The sequence below is a fragment of the Callithrix jacchus genome, chromosome 17 (genome assembly GCF_049354715.1).
Source record: "Callithrix jacchus isolate 240 chromosome 17, calJac240_pri, whole genome shotgun sequence".
In the NCBI taxonomy this organism is placed as follows: Eukaryota; Metazoa; Chordata; class Mammalia; order Primates; family Cebidae; genus Callithrix; species Callithrix jacchus.
The window spans coordinates 75,395,400-75,414,672 of record NC_133518.1 but is presented as its reverse complement, the minus strand read 5'-3'; the positions used below and the strand labels follow the sequence as shown (position 1 = coordinate 75,414,672).

At 48.1% G+C, this 19,273-nt stretch overlaps 1 protein-coding gene across 6 annotated transcripts in view; it reads right to left on the bottom strand.

Annotated features, from left to right (window-relative positions):
• Positions 1–19,273, bottom strand: part of ITGA9 (integrin subunit alpha 9) — a 375,338-nt gene that overhangs the window by 265,502 nt on the left and 90,563 nt on the right. For all 6 annotated transcript variants that reach the window (XM_035278480.3, XM_035278481.3, XM_054247151.2 and 3 more), the window contains one exon: positions 13,053–13,213. In XM_035278480.3, coding sequence (XP_035134371.3) covers positions 13,053–13,213 — 161 coding nt within the window. The remainder of the gene's footprint in view (positions 1–13,052; positions 13,214–19,273) is intronic.

The following is a 19,273-nucleotide window of genomic DNA, read 5'->3' as shown; positions in this document are numbered from 1 at the left end:
CTCACTGTCACATGTGGCCAGTGGCCACCATATTGGACAGTGCTGATACAAACGGTTCCTTCATCACGGAAAGTTCTGCTGGAGAACAAAACTCAACAGTGATAGGATTTATAAGCTGTCTAGCCTGTACTCAGGCATCTCCTAACTTCTTTGAAAATATGGGTGGTCAATGAGTTGTAAATGGAAGTCACTGGAGGCTCTTTACAGGGGCCTCAGACCAGATTACAAAGAGCCCGTGTGCACGTCGCCCTTCTTCCTGCGTGAAGAGCAGACACAATGGCTGGAGCCCCAGAGCCATTTTAGGGGTGAGAGGAAAAGGTGTTCCTAGTGTTGGAGCGCCCGCAGCCCAGCCCCTGGTCCCCTTCTCTTCTCTATCTCCCCTCATGCCCTTGGTGATCTCATTAATCTCCTGGCTTTAAATACCATCTGTCTGCTGGCGACTCCCAAACTGACGGTTCTTACTCAAACTGAAGACTCCTACAAATGCATCCACACTTACCCATCCATTCGGCCCCTCAAATTCAGAGTCTAAAAGCAAACTCCAGCTCTTCCCTTTAAACCTGCACCTTCAGGTGAAAACACTACCAGTGACAGCTCCATCCTTTCAGGTACTCAGGCTGAAAAGCTTGGAGTCACCCTTGATGGCTTATTCCCTCACAACTGACAATCAAACCCTCAGGGAATGCCTTTAAAATGTATGCAGAATTGGGCCACTTCTCACAGTGCCCCCACTATGGCCCCAGCAGAACCACTCTCCTCCCTGTTCAGCTCTCACGGTCTCCTAACCCTGTTCCTGCTGATCTAGCCATCCTAACACAGACTTCACGTGGCCTTCTGCAGCTCACCGGCCCACGCTGATGCGTGTTAATGGAGCAGCCATCCTACAAGCCATCCCATCACAGCCACCGGCAGGGGCCTGTAAAGATGGAAGGCAGGCCACGTCACCACCCCATCCAGATCCCTCACAGGGCTTCCATCTCCCTCTGAGTAAAGGCAAATCCTTCCCAAGGCCTATGAAGCCCAACCCAACCCGCCCCACAACCAGCACTGCCACTCTGACCTCATCACCCACACTGGCCTCCCTGCTCCTCCTCAGACATGCCAGATACTCAGACACTCAGACACTGGTCTGATCTCCTGCAGGAACCCGCTGTGCTAACTCCCCAGCCTCCTTCCAGGCTTTGCTCAAATCACACCTCCTCAGTGAGGTCACCCTGACCCCCGTAATCCCATGCCGGCATTCCCAACCCGCGTCACTGGGCTCTGCTTTCCTTCTTTTCTTCCACAGGCTCACCATCTTCTAAGGCACCTTAACTTCCTTCTTTGTTGTATCTATTGTCTGTCTCCCCGTACTGGGCTATAAACTCCCAGGGGGACAAGGATCCTTGTTCACAGCAGAGCTGAAGGCTCACCACCCTACGGCATAGTACGTACGCAATGCACATTTCCTGAATAAGTGAAAGGTCAGGGAACAGCATCCAGCCACTGAACCAACATCAGCAACTTCTCTTCCTCTAGCAGAGAGAGGAATTATCTTGATGTGCTTAAGCCCCCGTCAGTGGGTCTCAATTCCTAGAAGCTGAGTCAGATACCTCTGTGAAGATCAAAGATACTATGTTTTCTTCTCAGACTGCGGTAAGAACTGGGAGCTCCCTGCAGACACCATGGTACTCAGAGCCCTACTAATGACCCAAATGATCACCTTCCCCAGAGCTGAAACTCACCTGTGCTCCCAGGAGCAGAGGAGAGAGGCCGTGAGCAAGCAAGCTACCCTACTCTCAGAATCACCTCTTTCAACGACAAAAGCTCCCTTTTGGGGATGGCAACTAACTTCGGAAAACCACTTTAAAGGAGGAGTTAAAAATACATCCCTTCAGGGACGTTAGATGTGTATGTTTTTAAATATGTAGGACATAAGTATTCTGTGGTATTTCTGCAGAAAACATACATCCTGCATCTAATCATGATGAAACAGACAAACTCAGAGGGGCCTTCTATAAAATAACTGACCCGTACTCTTCAGAAACGTCAAGGAGCTGAAGGACCAAGGCTGAGTGACTGTTCCAGACTGAAGAGACATGACAGAAAATGCAACGGCATGGGATTTTCTTTTGCTGCCAAGGACATGAGGATAACTGGTGATATTTGAGTGAGTTCTATAGATTAGCTGACAGTAATGTATCACTTAATTTATCTCAATAATTGTGCAACGGTTGTGTAAAATAATGTCCTGGTTCTGAAGAAATACCCCTGATGTACTTAGGGGAAAGGGGGCGTCGTGTCTCCGACTTACTCTCAAACAGGTAAAAAGGACGAATAGATAGAAAACTACAAAGCAAATGACACGTAGGGAATCTGGGTGAAGAATTTACAGTATTTCTTTGTGCTGTCCTAATGGCTTTTTTGTAAGACTGGTATTATTCCAAAACAAAGTTTTATTTTGTTTTTTGAGATGGAGTCTGGCCCTGCCTCCCAGGCTCGAGTGCAATGGCATGATCTCAGCTCACTGTAACCTCCACCTCCCGGGTTCAAGCAATTCTCCTGCCTCAGCCTCCTGAGCAGCTGGGATTACAGGCACGTGCCGCCATACTAGGCTAATTTTTGTAGAGATGGTATTTTGCTATGTTGGCCAGGCTAGTCTCGAACTCCTGACCTCAGGTGATCTGTCTGCCTCAGCCTCCCAAAGTACTAGGATTACCAGCATGAGCCACTGTAACTGGCCCAAAATAAAAATGTTTTATGTGAAAAATGTGTGTGTAACATCCACAGAGAGCTAGAGTACATGCGTGCACATACACATATGCTCAGAGAAAGAGAGCACTATCTGTCAAAAGTTTGCTCAAGTCAGTACTTTCATAATTTACCGCTACCCACTTAACTTCAAGCCAATCAAATATTTATTGAGAAAATGACTCTCTCATTAAAGAGTATAAAAGTATCCCCCTTCCAAAATGAGAATAAAAGAGGCCATAATCTTAATACTAATACATTGACTAAAAATAATGCTTTTCTCTATATAGGCAGAAATAAAATCTATGCTTTTATAAAATAAGAAATAAATAATAATTTGCCAGTACAACCACAGAAGATGCTGGTCCCCTTATCCCATGCAATGAGGCTTCAGGGACCAGGCTTCCTTTCTTTACCAGGGGTCATCTAAAATGGACTTAAGCACACATGATAGAGGAATGAATGTGACAGTCTGAGACATGACAGGCCCTCAGAAACCTTAGCTGGCTGCAAATCTTTCTTCAGAACAGGAATTCTCTGCACTGACGCGTCACCGCCGCCTTTCCCCAGATCCAGCTGTAGCCGTCTGCTCTGGCATCTGTGTCCTATCTTATTGTGATGCACGGCACGAAGGGAGGCTGGCTCCCCTACTTCCCCTGCCTGTGACTGCCACCCAAACACATGACTTCCATTATCAGTCCTGCCTTGAAAGCCACTCCCTCCAGCCTCTGCAGTCAGCCCTGGATGCCCGGCAAGCTGGCCCACGGTCTCCTGCCTCCATGAGAGCATGGTGCGGCTGTGTCCGCTGGGCTCATTCATCTCCATTCAGAGGCCCTCTTGGGCCCATCACTTGGAGTTGGATGTGTCTCGGACAACAACGTTCTATGTGGGAGGAGAGAGATGGCAAGGGCTCCTTCCCAATCTGGAGTCTGTGTGGCCGGGAGGTGGGGAGGCCTGGTGAGGCAGCTCTTTGAGGTAGACTGAGCAACCAGCTACTACTCAAAGACTGATTTCAAGGCCTGTTTCTCCTTGAGCCGTGTGGAGCCCACTTATTAGAACAGAGAATTTTCCAAATGACCTTAGGAATGGCTGCCTTGGGAAGAGGTGGAAAAGACAAGGGAAAGAATAATGACACAATTTGGGCCACCTTGATATGTTATTTCCGATTAAAGCAATTTGTAAGAAAAGGGCAGGACCAGCCCTTCGGTCTCGCTTGATCAAGGCACCAAGCCAGAAAACCAAAGCTTGTTCACTGATACTTCACTCTGCACTAATTAGGACCAAATTCAACTGCAGCGGGTACAAAAAGTCCAGAGTTTAAACAGTCCTATGGGAGGTAATAACCGCCAGTCCCCTCCAAGCAAGCCCAACAGTCAGCAATCCGTGCCTCTTCAGAGTGCAGAGGGCTCTGAACAGAATCTCAACGTGCCTGGCGGGTGAAGAACAAGGTATCAATAAATGTAAGTGAAATATTTTCCATTGTTTCAAATGGAAACTATTGCACCGTCTGATAAATCCAGTGAAAATACAGAGTACCCCGGAACTCAATGTACAAACAGAAAAGCTGTTGTCTGGTGGTTAAACTGAACCCACAAATTCACTCTCCTATTATTCATCAACTTAAAAGCCACAGGAAACAAGAAAGAAAAAGGCCTGATAATCAAACATCTGCGCCTCAGGCGAGACTTGACTGCTGTGATCAACTTACTAACAGACACGCTGGAAGCCCAGCACTCACCAGTTTGCCAGCCACCCACGGGGCCAGTGAGCACCTGCAGCCCAGGAATCTAAAACCACAAACAGCAACAACAACAAAACCCTCAACCAAGTCCGTTGTGAGCTGGAGCTGCCGCACTGGGTTTCCAAGGGCCAACTGTTCAATTTTCCAGAAAGTTTATGAGCCGGGGTTGTTAAACACAGCCATTGTTCAAAGTTAAATTGAATAAACTTAAAAGTAAGAAAATTATATTAAGATAAAGGGAATAAATACTGAGAACTCATAACTTCCTAATTACGTTACCATAGTTTACTACCATTGCGCACTTAGGGATATGTGGAGCTATCGGAAATACTAAACAACTGTGTGCTATTGTGCGTCTCTCCCTAACTCCATATTCAGTGATGTCGCATGGGCAGCTTGAAATCAGACATGATGAGAGTATTTACACCAGGGAAATTTGCAAAATGCTGCAAAAGTTATGGCCCCTCTTTCCAGGAGCTAGTTGTTAAGCATTAGCAGCCCACCATTGCTCTAGAACGTAAATCCCCATAAGCTGCCGCCTCTGGGGGCATATGCTCAACACAGGGACGGTCCCAGGACTCTATTAGGAAGAGGCAGTGAAACCTCTCACGAGTTCACAGCCTGAGTCACGTTCCTTAACCTCTCTTTCTTCATGTGAAGGCTGCAGAAGAGCATCTGGCATCTAATAAGTTACTAACAGTTCTAGCGTAGATTTATGAGGGGTATTACAATGCAGTGGCTTAAACCCAGGTCTCAGGAACCAGACTTACAGGTTTAAATCCTACCTCTGCCATTTGTCAACTATAAAGTCGTGAGCAAGTTCCTTCACTTCTCTATGCCTTGTCTTCAAAACAGTAAAACGAGAATAAAAACAGGAACTATCTCACATGTAGTAACTGGCACGTACTAAATGCTCAATTACCATCAGCTGCTTCCATCGCTATTACCTGAGTATTGTGGGAATTCTTCTTTTAAAATCATTTTGAAAAGGAGCTTAATTACTAAATTCTTTAATACTAATTCCTATATTATTATACCTTGTTTTTCCCCAAACACACTATTATTTACTAGAGAAGATTGCAGAGAAATCTTGCTGCTTCCAAAATTCGAATTAACTCCTAGAGTAAAAATGGATCCTGATAAAAGTGAATCAACCACAAAAAAAAAAATTCAAAATAAGAATGACCAGAAAGTGATTACTTTGAAGGGAATCATGCTTATAATGAATATGTCAGTCAAGGTTTGAGGCAGAAGGAATCTTTATAATCACATCTCAAATATAAAGACAAAACCAATAAAACAGAACACATTATTGTGTGTGACTTCAAAGAATACCAGTGTTAAAAGGTCATTGCTTATGATAAAAACCACCGAAGCGCCCATGCCGTGACTATACTTACTTAAATCAGCTCCATTGCAAAAAAGAATTTAAGGTGGGCAAAGCCTTTGGATCAGAACTCTTGTGCTCCTTATGTTAATCACAATGTCCTCCATGATATGTTCCAAATGCAGAAGACTAATAAGAGCCCTTCATTGCACCCCAGTAAGAAATCAATGGCCAAACAGCGCTCATGGGAGCTCTTGGGGCTCACTGGACTCCAGAAAGAAATCAATGGCCAAACAGTGCTCACGGGAGCTCTTGGGGCTCACTGTACCCCAGAAAGAAATCAATGGCCAAACAGTGCTCACGGGAGCTCTTGGGGCTCACTGTACCCCAGAAAGAAATCAGTGGCCAAACAGTGCTCACGGGAGCTCTTGGGGCTCACTGTACCCCAGAAAGAGATGAATGGCCAAACAGGGTTCATGGGAGCTCTTGGGGCTCATTGCACCCCAGAAATAAATCAATGGCCAAACAGGGCTCACAGGAGCTCTTGGGACTCACTGCACCCCAGAAAGAAATCAATGGCCAAACACTGCTCATGGGAACTCTTGGGGCTCATTGCACCCCAGAAATAAATCAATGGCCAAACACTGCTCATGGGAACTCTTGGGGCTCATTGCACCCCAGAAATAAATCAATGGCCAAACAGCGCTCATGGGAGATATCAGCCCCCATGTTGAACATTCACCACACTCTTTCCCTTCTTGATTTACCCACGGTTTGCTCTCCAGCTACGCACAACACGGCCTCCCAGAGAAGGTGGTCAAAACAACCCACACTCAGGGAGCTGACCTCCAGCATGGTCTCCAAAGCCCAGCTGCCCGGTTCCTTAGCGTCATCTGTGCGAGCAGAGCATATCAAATGAGCAGCAGCTTCACACCTGAGCTGGATGATGATGTTGGCTTCCTACACGTCGGTTCTGTGCCTCCCAGCCTTCCCTCTTTTCTTGCCGTCATTTCCAGCACCCCATTCAGGCCATGTTGCTACCTACAGACCAGGAGAGCCTGACAAAGGCACAAAGCCAACTCTAGGAATCAAGAAAAATATCCCATTTTCCTTGGGCACCCCATAGCTGAGAGGCTTGTCCTCTGTAGGACACATGTCCAAAGCCACCTTAGAGACCACAAAGGCCCCTCCATACTGTCCTCTCAGGGGTCCTCAACCAGGATACTACAGATCTAGAGGAAAGAGGAGGAGCCTCTTCTGGAGAAGGAAACTAAGATGACTAGTCTACAAGCTCCAGATCAGGTTAGTGTGGAACTGACACATAGAAGACCACCTGGGCAGGTTAAATAAATCAAGGAATCGTGAAAAAGAACCACGGAAAAAGAACAGGGAAGCTCTATATGCACCAATGTGGAACAATCTCCACAATACTTTTATTAAATAAGTTCGAGATATAATTTACACAAATAACATTCACTAACTTTAGGTGTGCACTCTGATGAGTTTTAATAAATGCAGCCATGCGACCACTACAATCATGATTTTAGAATATGTTCATCACCACAGAAAGTTCCCTTGTCCCTCTTTGAAGCCAGTCATCACCAGCCCTTCCGCCAGTCCCTAGCTGCTGAAAACCGCCAATCTGCTTTCTGTGTAGTCGGCCTTTTCTGGAATGTCATATAAACGGAATCATACAGTAGGTGGCCTTTTGTGTCTGGCTTTGTTCACTCAGTAAAATGCTTTCAAAAGTCATTCATGCTATCCTGTGTATCATAATAACATGATATTGTTATTGCTGAGTTGTATTCCATGTGGTACAGATGGATCTTGTGCAGATTTACCAAAATCTGTTTCTCCGTTCTGCTGTTGGATATTTTAAAAGTAAAGTAAGCTCTACCACAGTGTGCACACAGTATACTACCATTTGCATAAAATGAAAGGAGGTACACACAGGTTTCTATATTTATTGAGAAGCTTTTGGAAGACACATAAGAAAATGTAACTGTGGTTGTCTTTGGGGGGAAAATGAGACGGCTGAGAGACATCCTTTCTTTGACAACTTTTAGAACCATTTAAAGACCTTAACTATACACACAAAACTGATTCAAAATCAAATTTTAAACGTTTCCAGAAGACCTCATATCTAAGGCTGGCATCCCTTTTTGCCAAATCCTACAATTTTTTCTCTTAGCTATTTCTTTGGCTTCTCAAGATGACCCAGAGATTCAGCACATTGTTTTCCAGATAAAGAAGAAACTTTTGCTGTTTTTCTTTCTTCTCCTCTTTCTCAGAGTTCTTATAAACTCCAAGTTAATCTCCCTTTCTTAACTATGTGCTTCTTAAGTTAAAAGAGCCTTGATCACCTCTGAAAGCCAGCAGCCAGCACTCTAAACTCAGCATGGCATGTGACTGAAGCCATCGTCCCCAGGCATTTTGTTGGATGTGAACGTGGAAAGAGGCCAAAACACCCGTGCAGAGCCCAGGCCGTGGCCTCTGGCGGCCAGGGTCATGTCCCACCCTTCGCCAGGCCAGGATGAGCATCTGTCCACAAAAGCAAGGAAGGAGCTGCAGTAACGTAGGTTTCAAGGTTCCTGGAGAAACCCTTCGGGAACATAAAAGAACAATGTCATGAACATCTGCAGCTTCTCAGAAAAGCCAGTGTGCGCCTTCCCTTGTCCAGTGCAGATTATTGTGCTCTGTTTTTAACAATAATCCCACTACTGGCTTTCCTGCCAGTGTCTGACGCATGGTTCTGTTCAAAAAGAGTTCCCCGAATGCTTCTAGAGGGTGTCACGGAGCCTCACAGCAGGGAAGGGCATCACTGCCCCCACACTGCCAGGGCTCCTCTGCCGTCCCTGCATCAGACTCAGAATGTCGCCATGGCTTCCCAGGTCCTGAAGAGCCTGCTTATTTGCTTGTCATGCATAAGCTTTGATCTCACAAAAGGCCTGTGCTCTCAAGGTACTGTGCAGGATCAGAAGATGCAGCACAGCTGTGATCCAGGTAAGAACACGTAAACCAGAAAACAATGGAGTAGCAACAGGACACCTGCATTTATTCTTCAGCACAGGCCATGCATCCAAAACTCTGTTCTCCCCCGTCTCAGGCCATCACTTCCCAGCAGTCAGTCCAGAGAGAGGCGAGCAGGCCCCACTCCGTATCAGAAGCCTTTGTGACCCCCACACTCCAGCTTACTCAATTCGTCACTCCAACAAGGTTCCACCTGACAAGTATCCCAAAGCAGGAGTCAGGCAGCATGGAACAAGCTCCAAGAAGTCAGGAAGATGACAGTGGCACCCCCAGGGCCTAGGACAGTAGCTGGCACTGAGGATGCCCAAAGCCTGTGGACTGAGCCTTGAAAAACAGCAAGCGTTCAGCAGGCAGGATGGGGCAAGGCACATCCGATCAAAGCGGAGCATGGCCAGGGCTTCCCACATGGGGCCCACAGGTGGATCTCCATGGCACACGGGCATGACGCCGTGAAAAACACTCGGATTTGAAAAGCTGTTCCCCGGTCAACTCCCCTCAGTCCTTCCAGATGCATCCGGAAGAAAGTTCCAGCGTGGCGTCAGTATGTCCTTAAGCCTGCCCTAGAACTTGCTAATTTCCGTTTCTAACACACGAATGGAGTGGGCGTTTTATCAGTGACTTTGACACTGTGAAATCCAGCTAGAATTCTAGGACACCGTTGTGTCTTCAATAGACTTATTTTTACAGTTACTTTGTTTTGCGCCCATGTTAGATGGTTTTCTGCTTATAGAAAGGTACAAAGTTTCTGTTTTAAATTATTTTGAGACCAAAAGTTGGCTGATTTAAAGAGAAAATACGAAAGAAGATACTGCAGGAAGTAGGAGTTTAAGACCAAAAATAAAAAAAGTGAAAATCACGCAGGTGGTGTGTGGTTCTACACGAATATGACACAAACCAGGCCCTGACTTCTGTGAACATAAGAACTGAGGCAAGGAAGCATGAGGAGCAGGTTCCAGGAGGAAAGGGGCAGATCATGACGAGAGCTGGGGCACCGGGGACGTGCTGGCAGAAGACGGATCTACAAAGGCAGGCTCGGGCCAGGCCTGGAGAGCCTGATGCTGAGCGCAGGTGTTGGGCTTTCACCTGTGACCGCGAGATCCTCCAGAAGCCTCCAGCCTGGCTGACTAGTGGGAGGGGCCCCATCGCCAAAACTGGGCTGGGCTGGGGGAAGGGGGACGATAAGCTGGGGTGTGTGGACGCTGAGGCAGAGAACCCAAGGAAGTGGCGGGAGCGGCCTCAGCTCTGCTGACCACAGTGAGGCCCTGAGAACCTACCTGCTCGCGCCCCGCCAGGAGGATACGGCTCATCACAAAATCCTACACACGCCGGAGGCGCCCCCCAAGACGGCGAATGGAAGAAAGGCGGGTACGAGACAGGCTGGAAAGCAGGTGTTAGCCCACGCGGTCTTCCATGATAAAGTCACTTATCGCCATATATGGAAAGAAAATTTCCAGGGAAAAGGAGACGGAGAAAAAAAAAGCTTGGAATAGGCTTAAAGAAAAGAAGAAAAGAATGCCTAAAGACAGCCTAAACAAAGCAGGCCCGGCCGATGCCGGCCCCAGTGTCTGCCAGCCATATGGCGTGTGATAAGCCAGAACGCTTTGATTTACCTTCTCTGACTTGTCCATAAAGCCGAGAGCCGGCTCCACTGAGAAAGCTCCCCTTGCAGCAGAGACTGCCTTCTGCTCCGGGGCCCTGACCAACACTCCCCAGGCCCCAGGCCCTGCTCCAGGAGGCAGCCCAGCCGCCCCTTCCCTTCCCCCAATCGTTGCTTCCTGCCTCAGCTTCCATGGCAGTTTTCCCACAGCTAGCAAGTCAGCAGTGGTGGCTGCTGCCTCCCCTGTGGACAGCTAGCCGGGCCATGAGCACTCATCCTACAGGTGCACTCTGCCATTCACCCAGTCCTCTGCGACAGCCCAGACGGTAAGTGGCAGAAATAAACATTCTCATGGCTAGAAAGTGTCAGCCACCTTGAGTGTCTATCTGGTGTATTTCTCTGCTCTCACCTCCTTGCAGGAGAAAATGGCCAAGCAATCACCATATCCAAATGACTCTAGGTTCCGATTCACTAAAGCAGGCCTGCTCTTTTGCTCTCCCTAGAATCACCAAAATAATCACATCAAGGTCTGTGCTGGATCTGCACTCGAGAGCCCTGAACTCCACCTCCCAGCTCTCCTAACCATCATCTGCATCCCCCTTCTTGTTGGCTGGGTCTGGCTTCAGCAGAGAAATGCCGCTTGTTAGGTAGAGGAATATAAGTAGAGTTGAATCTGCCAACAGGACACCAAGTTAAATTTAAATTTCAGATAAACAACAAAATGTTTTTAGAATAAATATTTCTCATGAAATATTTGAGACATACACTAAAAAAAGTATTCATCGTTGATCTGAAATTGAGATTTAATTAGGAGTTCTACAGTTTCACTTGCAAGTCTGGCAAGCCTAGATATCAGGAAGTAGCAGGACCACCCCCTTGTATGGCCCTGCTCCTCCCCAGCAACCCTCAGGGGCCACCACTGAAACAGCTGCTGGTCTGCACCTCACTGTTGCCACTCCCTGAGTGTACTCTGCAAAGGCCTGCAGGCTCCACGTGGCAGCTCGTAGGCAGTATCCTTGGTAACGAGGAACAAAGGGTAACTTCTCTGCCAAAGTGAGAAGTTGCAAAGAAACCTGAGGGAAAGCTTTTGTGGAACAGACCCGGCATTAGGAAGCCCAAGAGTAGTGCCCTGTCCACAGCAGGTATAAAAACACCAAGCACAGGCAGTCAGAGGCCTGACAGTGTTTCCATACGAGCCCGTCCTGAGCAGCCTCACACCCCACCAAAGGCACCAACAAACCAGTGTAATCTAAGACTGAGGGGCAGGGGTGTAGAGCTTAACAGGCTCAGGAGCAGCTTTATAAATGGCCAGCACCCCAAGCCCTTGGGCAGCTGGTCTGGGCAGGCCTCTGCAGGAGTCCTGGCAGAAGACACAGCCCAGCCCCACTGAAAAGCATCTGAGGGGCATGGACTCATGGGCTCTGGGCCAGGGCAAGTGCCATGGGTGTGTGGGGCACTTCTCTATATACAACCCTGAAGCATCTAGAAGCAGCTGTTATTCTTCTGCTCTGGCACTAACAGGAGGACACTTCATCTCCAATCTGTAGACTTTTCAAACTATCAGTCAGAAATCCAGTGGCCAATAAATAATATTAGGTTGAGCTATATGAAATTTCCATTTTTGTAAGTCAAAAAGAATATTGGCGGTTATACACAGCCCAACATAATAATAATAATTTGGTTGCTTTCTATTCATCAGACATCAACCAAAGTCTTTTAAGTAAATTCATCGTATAATATTTAATCCTGATGACCACCTTTCAAGGTAAGGATTACTGTGTCCATTTTAGAGATGCAGAGACTGAGACCGAGAGAGGTCACAATACTCATCCAGCTGGAATACACACTGGATCTGTGTCTCCAAAACCCACGCTCTTTCCACCCACCATGTGGCCTGCATTAAGTGCATTCTTCCACCTCCTCCGCTCTCTGACCCTGCCCATGGCTCAGTGTCTGGCCATTCCTGCAGCATCAGGCACTGCCAGCACTTCCACCCTGCCACCGCCTGCCTGCAGGGGCCACTCTGTAGCTAATCAAAGCCTGGCCTCCTGAATTAGCAGCAAAGTGTATTTAACAAACAATTTCAAGAGGAGAAAAACATTTGCAAGTTTATTTAGAGTGCAAGGGGAAAGGTTGCCAAAAAATGCATTCCTAAAATAAACAGAAAGTAGTCAAGGGGGAAAAATCTAGTCCAACCAGTTTTAAAATGCCTTAGCTGTGACCATGATGTAATCTCTAATAGAGCACTGAGAAAGGCATCAGGTGCAGTATGATCCAGCATCACTGCAGACCCAGAGACCTGTGCTTCCAAGGCTCTCCTCTGGAAAGACTACTGAGGCTCATAGAGAGGAGAGGATAAGAAACCTCTCAGAAGAAAGAGTCAAAATCAGGGATCATCGCTGGTCTCCTAGACCACCACAATCCCCATTAGAGGCTGAAATCAACACAGTAAGATACATAAAAGGGCTGTCAGAGACCAACTTTAAAAGAAAAACAGAAATGAATATGCTCCTCCCTGTGAAATAAAAGTTTAGAAGAGCACACACAATGCACAAAAAAAGTTCCCACCAGCTCCAAATGAAAATCTGCAGAGACCAAAGTTAGAGGATAAAAAGGAGAGGACTGACCTTCACATGGGCCACATAGTGATGACACGTCTCCTCCATGTAAGTGAGCTGCAGCTTCTCTGTGACCTGACCCACGGTCTCTCCCAGTAGCACAAAGTAGACCCGGGGCACCTGGCCCTTCTCCTTTGTGACCACATCAGCTGTCAGAACATAATTCAGGCCTGCCAATAAATGAGAGGTCAAAATATCAGCAAAGACAGGTGACAGACATGCTGTGACAAGGCCACCTCCTTTCTTTGTCATGGAATCACATGCACATTTCATACCATACCCACCCTTCGGTGGCAGGGGACTGTAGCCCCAAGCTAGGACTTGCTCAGAGAGCAGCGCACAGCCAGGGTGCCCAAAGAATTGAGAGTGAACCAGGATGTCCTCGGCCTTTCTAATAACTCTCGTGTGTCATGCCTCATGGCTCGCCCTGATTCAAACCTCATGTCATCACGAGGTATCAGCTGAGCAAGCAACATGTGCATCAACAATGAGTTGTACCCCACACAGGTCAGTGTCCTGACAAGCAAACATCACGACAAACCTACAGAACGTTACCAGAAGCTGCTGAAATTACCAAGGCTTTGTGTAATACTGATTTCTGTAAAGCACGTGGTTTACGTCCAACACAAGGGAACCATCTCGTCTGATAATTCTAACTCATCTCAGCAAAGCTGAGTCGTGCTCTATAACCACTACATGGAGTGGACCATGGGCTCTCTATGGCCGACTCAGCACTGACTATAATCCAGGCACTGCCGAAGGTACAGGGGATGTATCGATGAACAACGCAGGCATCAACTCCTGCCTTCATGAAATTCACACGCACGGGAACCCAGAGAAGGCCGGAGTTGCCTTTATTCCCAGGTAGTGGAGTGTGGTGATCCAACAGTTTGTGGTGCATATCCTTTCAACAAAACTGTGACCACAGTGCGGCCTGTACTGAGGTCCTCTCCTGCAAAGAATAACGCACACCCCATACCTGAATGTGTAATGCCGATGGCAGAACTTCTGTAACACAGCCTTGAATTTAAAAAAAAAAAAAAGAAAGAAACAAAGAAAAAAGATGAACTCAGTATCAGATGCATGCTGGATAAACCTGGAAGGGCCCACCTCTGCTATTTCAGAGTCAATAAGTAAATAGATTGCTATATATTTCATTAGGAAAATATGACTTTGGTGTCAATACACCTATTTTGCTGCTTTTCTGTGTCAGAGTTCATCCCTTACATAACACTTTTTATTTTTTAACTGTTTTGGGGATCCAGGAAAATACACCATTTTTAAAGTGAGAGAACAGAATCTCTGACCCTGGAATGACCAGGCGAGATGCTGAGCAGCAGAAGGCAGATGACCCCGTCCCAGCCTGTCTCCACACACCTGTCTCTCAGAATCAGTAACCGGCAGCCCTGTGCCCACTGGCATTTAAGTAACTGAAGTCAGGCATTAGGGAAGGCTCTGGCTTTTAATGACATCAAAGGGATCAGCCACCGGGGAGGACCCAGGGGAGGTGGCCTGAATGGGCATTGTGCACCTGCCACAGGGCATATTTTTGAAGCTTCTAATGGCCTCCCTGGGCCTCTGCCATCTCAGGGATCTTGCCACGCTGAGCTGACAAATTCCTAGTCAGCAGAGCCATCTGCCCCAACTTGTTTAACGCCAGCAAACAACTGACTTACAAGGCAAGGCTGTGTCACCAGAAGGTGACACAAGACCTAAGACCTGGATACTCTCAGGAGGTGCCATTATTAAGAAGAAAATAATACATACAGGAAAGTGCTCCCACACAGAAAACACTGGCGCCTGTCCAAGTGTCACACATCAGTTCCCTTGGGAACAACAGCAAGAAAAGGGACAGACTCAGACTGGCAAAGCTTTGAGGCAATCCTAGAGACCACTTAGCTCAAAAACCTTCATGTTTTAAGATGAGAGAACTGAGGCCCCACAAGGGAATAAGACTTGCTCCAGGCCAGAGAGCCACCCACCGAAGAGCTGAACCGAGGACCCGCATCCTCTCGTGCCAGGCTATTCCCGCCACACTTGTTCTTGCTGCATGTTTTACATGACTTGACCAAAACCTCCCCATTGCTTTGAATGCACGGATAGCAGGTCCAAACAAGTGCAGAGCTCTAGAACTGAACTCTGGCCAATCTACTTCCTACCGATCACCACTTCCCTGAACAACTGCCCAGCAGTAAGAAAGGCGAAATTTAAATGAAGTGCATTTCCAAGTTTGCTTAAGCAAGGTCATGGCTAGAGATGCACGTTGCTGGAAGACAAGACAGAGGCCACAGCTGGGTGAACCCATGTGCTGGGCGCAGCTGCTGACCAGCCTCCTTCCCAGGCCAAAGAACCATGGCTGCCTTCCCTCAGGAAGGGGGACAATGAAGAAAACAGCAGTACTGGGCTATTTTGCCAGAGATGAACTAGCTGAGCTCAGAGAAAACCTGGGTGGAAAGGAACACAGGAAGGCAGGACGGATGGTATTGCTCCCCCACCCATATCCGCTTGGCTTTTGCCATTTCTCTGCTGTCCAGCCCAAGCTGCAACTGCCAGTACCTGCACCTCTTCTCCCAAGGGCTTTCTCTAGTGGCTCTGTCCAAGCCCCCAGAGCAGCCCTCCATAAGGCAGGGCCTCAGCTCCCTTGCCCCTTGGGGGTGGGTAACTCTAGGGCATGGTCTACACTGACGTCCAGGATTCCCCAGCAGGACTGAGTCCCAGCTGCCCAAAGTGGCAACCTGCTCAGTCATACACCTTCTATTTGGCTGCTCTGATGGTTAATTTTATGTCAACTTGCCTGAGCCACAGTATCCAGAATGTGGTCAAGCACCAATCTAGATGTCACTGGGAAGGTATTTTTTTAGATGAGATTAACATTTTAATCAGTGGACTATGAATAAAGCAGATGACCCTCCAAAATGTGGGCAAGCCTCATCAAATCAGTTGAAGGCTTTAAGAGAAATAGACTAAGGTCTCCAAAAGAAGAAACTCTGCTTTTAGACTGGCTTGAGCTGTAATAGCAACTCTTTCCTGGGTCTCCAACCTATGGCTTGCCCTGAAGAATTCAGACTTCCCAGACCTCACGATCTCTTAAGCCAATTCCTAAAAATCAACCAATGAATCCACTTCTTTCTCTCTCCATTCTGTTTCTCCGGAGAACCCTGAGGATGGTAGCTGCCTTCCTCTCCTGTCTCACTGTCCCATTTCCTTACTGGTACTTCTTGGGATCATTTGTCTATCAACCACGTGCACTTGGATCCTTGACCCAGGCGCTGTTTTGGAGAGAGCCCATATTAACACAGGGTAAGTCAGGAAAAGTGAACAAATTCAACCTGCAATGTGTGCCAAGCACTGTGCTCAGTAACTTACAAACACCAACTTCAGTCCTCCAAAGTTTCATTTCACGGCAGAAGTGCTGGTCTGGTACGCAGCCCTCCTGCATCTCAAGAGAGGGAAAACCCCCCACAGTTCACAGAAACCAAACTGAGGACAAGGCAAAAGCTGCTCCACTCCAGTGGGGTGTGTGCATGTCAGCACATTAACCTTTCGGATTTCTCTAAAATGTTAAAACATACAATCACAGACACACCGAATTATCCAACTCACCAAGTGCAATCATTCTGGAAGCATTTCATCTCCAGAACTGCCTACTTGGTACTTTTCCTTGATTTAAATTTTGACATTTTGAATTACCCCAAAGGAAGTTAGCTCTGTATCAGACTCTCTTGTGTAGAAAAAAGCAAGAGTCGCAATGAGAAACCCTTCCTGAGTGAGGAGGCAAGAAGAAACGCAGACCACTCATTCCAAAGCCCTGAGCATAACTGGTGGTTTTACCAGCACACACCCCAAGAGTGGTGGAAAGGAAGCCTCTAAGAAGCAGAGGTCATGTCGGGAAGCAGCCGATCAGCTGGCAGGGTTCCTCAGTCAGGGCCCTGGGAAGGTGGGTGCATCAGGCTGTCTGAGCTGCCCGCAGCCAGCCCTGATGCAAGCCAGCCTGGCCAGCCCTCTCTGTCCCTGGGAGGGTGCTGGTTCTGATTAGGGCCTGCTCCAACAGCACATTTCACATCTTTAGGTTTTTCCTTCTGGCAGCTTGTGTCCTTGCCATGTCGAATGATGTCATGGTGATGGAAAAGCTGATCAGCCCGAGTCATACTTTCAGCCGCCTCCCTGCCCTGCCCCCAGCTGCTTCCCGAGGGGCCCCCTGCACGGGCCTGGGCCGGGAGGAGCCAGCTGTCTCTCATCAACTCTGGCTCCGGTCTCTCCCAGCGAGTTTTGATTAATTCCCGCTCTCCATCAGAACAAGATTTCAGCTGTGAAATTCTAAGAAATTCTCCTTCCAGAGTTACTCTGAGCTTCCCTTAGTTTCTCAGGGGAAACTTCACTAGCGTTCCTCAATTCTGTCCCGAAAAGGAATGAGGTAGTAATTATTAGACCAGGCTACCCGTTCCTCACCTCTCATGGATTTGCCTCATTATCCCATTTCCATGCTACTCAAGAGACCAGAAGGAGCTCAGAGAACACTCTGTGTGCGCAAATACTCTCAAGCAAAAATGCACCCCTGAAGACAGAGAAAGGCTCCAGGAACGAGTCACCTGGTTTCAACCCTATTTCTGCTGTTAGTGTGGATGACCTTAGTGCCATCTCTCAGGACCTGGGCTCAGTTGCGTGTCTGGAGGCAGGGTAGGTATTCCACTTGCTCACAGCTTCTTCAGGCTGAGAACCGTGGAAACACAGGAGCACTGGGTCAGAGTGCAAAATGCAATCGCTCAGAACGCGCCCCTTCCGGGTTTTCCTACCGCACTCTGGTGAGAGCCCAGAACCGCCAGCTGGATTCCCAGCCTCCTGAGATTGACAAGCAAGTTTAGGCTTCAGCCTGGCCAGTGAGCAGGTACAAGCATCGCCCATGGGTGAGGGGCAGGGTCCCCTTGGGCAAAGCATTCACCACCTTCACCTATGCTAGCCAGGAGGTTCCAAGGAGCCACAGGCTGTTTCCCAGGCCAAGAATGAAGTGATTCATAATACTATTAGGGACAGGCAGAAGTCCTGTCTTAAAGTGCTTTATGGAACATGTTGGAAACCTGTCCTGGAGGAGCCCACAGTTGGGGTGAGAAGTCTGTGTCCGCGTCCCGGTGCTAAGCACAGTGCCTGCCACACAAGGCACCCAGAGCTCATCTACAGGAACGAGCAAGAGAGCAGCTGGTTGTTTTTGCCCTGCCTGCCTGCCCCCTCCCACTAGAATGCAAGCTCTATGAGGGAGCGCAAGGACTTTGCCTGTCTGCTCACTGCTCCGTGCCCCAGGCTAAGCAGGGTACCTGCACCCTGTAGGACCTTAATTATTTATTTGCTGGAATGACCCAACAGGGACTTCAGCAACTCAGTGTCACTGGATGCTTGCTGTGCTGGGTTATGAAGCTGTTGTCCTCTGCTCAAACCCAACCTTCTGTACTCTGCACTGTGACACTGGAGCTGGGACCCTGCAAACCTTATTTGTTTTGCCAGAGGCTCCCTGTGAGGCTCTGCCAATATGGAGCATCGGAGGGAGCCTGCAAGACTGGAGGAGGGTGAAAGGACTCGCTCCTTCCTCCCTGCTTCCTGTCCTTAGCAGCTTATCCCAGCGACCATTTCCCATGACAGCTGGTCCCAAAAGGATTAATTCTAGTTTCCCCCGCACCCATTCTCCTAGAGCCAGCCTCATTGCAACCCCTCAGAGACCTCAGCAGCAACAGCCCCCTCCCTCAGAGGTTCAGGTCCCAGCTCCACAGGGCCCCTTCTCCAAGCTCACAGGTTCTGATAACTCCAAGGAAGTAGTTAACCCCGCGTATAATCTTGACCAGTGGTTCTCAAATCGAACCCACCTGGAGGCTTGTAAAAACCCAGATGCTGGACCCCACCTGGTCAGAATCTGCATTTCTAACGAGATCTCAGGTGATGCTGATGCAGCTGGACTGGGACCACACTTTGAGATCCACGGGTACAGACCTGGAGGCGGCAGCTGCTTCTTGCAGTTACTACCCGGTCCTCCATGACCTGGTTAACCCATTCCCAGTGCTAAATTTCCTCTGTTAAATAAATGGTCCAGTGTCTGTTTTCCTGACAAGACTGCCTATTTCAGAGGCGAAGGCAGATTCACCACCTACAGAGACAGTCTGTGTTCCTACAGTACTTCCAGGGGCCACAGCAACTGTGTCCTGCAAATGAGCTGGTCCTGAGTAACCCCATGATCTAGCAGGCAC